Genomic DNA, 2,119 nt, shown 5'->3' on the forward strand with positions numbered 1-2,119 from the left:
CAAAGACTCTATTTCTAAAATAAAGTCATTTGGGGGCTTCCCTGGTGGCACAGTGGTTGAGGGTCCGCCTGCCGATGCAGGGGACGCGGGTTCGTGCCCCGGTGTGGGAAGATCCCACATGCCGCGGGGCGGCTGGGCCCATGAGCCATGGCTGCTGAGCCTGCACGTCCGGAGCCTGTGCTCCGCAACGGGAGAGGCCACAACGGTGAGAGGCCCGCGTACCACAAAAAAAAAGAAAAAAATTAAAGTCATTTGGAGTTGGCTGGACTGTGGAAAACTCTGAAAGTTACAGCTGCTGACCCACCCAGAGAACATAGAACCCCTGACCTGATTGGATGGATTTTCCTACCAGCATTGATGAGACCCATCTTCTGGAACATAGAATCTCACAAACTACAGGATTCCAGAAATAACTCACCTGAATCTTGAGTGTGAAGGAGTTGGAGATTTTGCTGAGATGTCTGAACTGCTGGGATCATACAGGTGTCCCAAAGACCTAGAAATGGTGTTGCCTAAAGGTCAAGATGACTGGTCCAAAGAAGACATTGTGAAGTTATTGGAATGTATGGAGAATAACATTCCATCCAATGACAGGCGCACGTTCAAAACAACCCAGTCACAGATGGACTGGGAAAAAGTAGCTTTTAAAGATTTTTCTGGGGAAATGTGCAAACTCAAATGGTTAGAGCTTTCTTATAACTTGAGGAAATTTTGCACTTTGAAAGAATTAGTCCTGGAAGCAAAGGAAAATGTTGACAATCCTTACAAATGCAGAAAACACAAGAAGCATCCTGATTTACCCAAGAAGCCCTTGACAGCTTACCTGCGCTTTTTCAAAGAGATGCAACCCCAGTACAGCCAAAAATATCCTAAGATGAGCAACTGGGAGCTGACCAAGGTTCTGGCTGAGGAATACAAGAAGCTTCCAGAGCAGCTGAAGTTGAAATATCGTCAAGATTTCCAGAAGGAGAAACAGGAGTTTGAGGAGAAAATTGCACTATTCAGAGAACAGCACCCTGATCTAGTCCAGAACTCCATGAAATCTGATGTCCCCAAAGGAAGCCAGACCAAAGCACCAAAGAAGTTTCAGGGAACGTATGCAAAAAGTGAAGTCTTCCCCAGAAAACAATTTATCCATGAAGAGAAAATTCCATGGAGAGCCCCAGAAGCCACCTATGAATGGATATCACAAGTTCCACGAGGATTTGTGGTCGAGTAGGGAGCTTCAAGTGCTGCCCCAGAGGGAGCGCATGGTGGAGATTAGTAGATGCTGGCAGCGTGTCCCACAGAACCAGAAGGAACATTATAAGAAGCAGGCTGAGGAACTGCAGAAACAGTACAAGGTTGACCTTGATCTCTGGCTCAAGAGTCTGTCTCCTGAAGAACATGCTTATTACAGAGAGACAACCTATTTGAAGCATCAGAACATGAGCGTGACAAGGGGCCCAAACCCCAAGGTTAGAAGGATGGATCTGCAGTTCCCATCATCAGGGAATCTTCAAGGAGGGCCTAAACTGGAGCAGGGGTTTCAGCCTCCAGAGATAGAATCACCAAACACTATTGGAGAACATTCTCCTGCCTCAGGGAGATCAGAAGAAAATGAGGGAGAGGAGGAAGGCAGCGACTCCTCAGACCACAGCCGTGGGGATGAAGATGAAGATTGTGAGTCTGAGGACAGTGGCTCCAGCTCATCTACCTCAGGGGACTCCTCTGACTCAGATTCCAACTGAGCTTTGTTCACAATCTCAGCGATGGGATAGAGAACTTCCTAGCAAATGGACATGTCATCTGCATCAAATTAAAGCATTCTTCTCCCTGTGCCCTTTCATTGCCTTGCCTTCCTACTTTCCTTCCCTCTTCAATATAAAGTAGGTAAATTTCTGTTTCCTCTCTGTACCCCAACTCTGTGCCCTTTCATTGCCTTGCCTTCCTACTTTCCTTCCCTTTTCAATATAAAGTAGGTAAATTTCTGTTTCCTCTCTGTACCCCAACTCCACCCCCAGAGAAAGTCCATGCAATAAAGACTCTTGGAATAAACAATGAGCTGTTTGGGCTGCAGTGCATACTGGGCAAGACTGAGTTTCCTGAACAAAGAAGTTTTGCTCTCCTCATCTTCTGC

General features: G+C 46.6%; 1 protein-coding gene across 1 annotated transcript; it reads left to right on the top strand.

Moving 5' to 3' along the window:
• Window positions 1–502: 502 nt before the first annotated feature.
• On the top strand, window positions 503–1,730 carry LOC308629472 (upstream-binding factor 1-like protein 1; the record flags this gene model as incomplete). Its single annotated transcript, XM_081257380.1, is given in 2 exon segments — window positions 503–1,090; window positions 1,092–1,730. Coding segments are annotated over 2 exon segments (1,227 nt in total).
• Window positions 1,731–2,119: the final 389 nt, after the last annotated feature.

The sequence above is a fragment of the Mesoplodon bidens genome (assembly GCF_964165515.1).
Source record: "Mesoplodon bidens genome assembly, chromosome: 2".
Taxonomy (NCBI): domain Eukaryota; kingdom Metazoa; phylum Chordata; class Mammalia; order Artiodactyla; family Ziphiidae; genus Mesoplodon; species Mesoplodon bidens.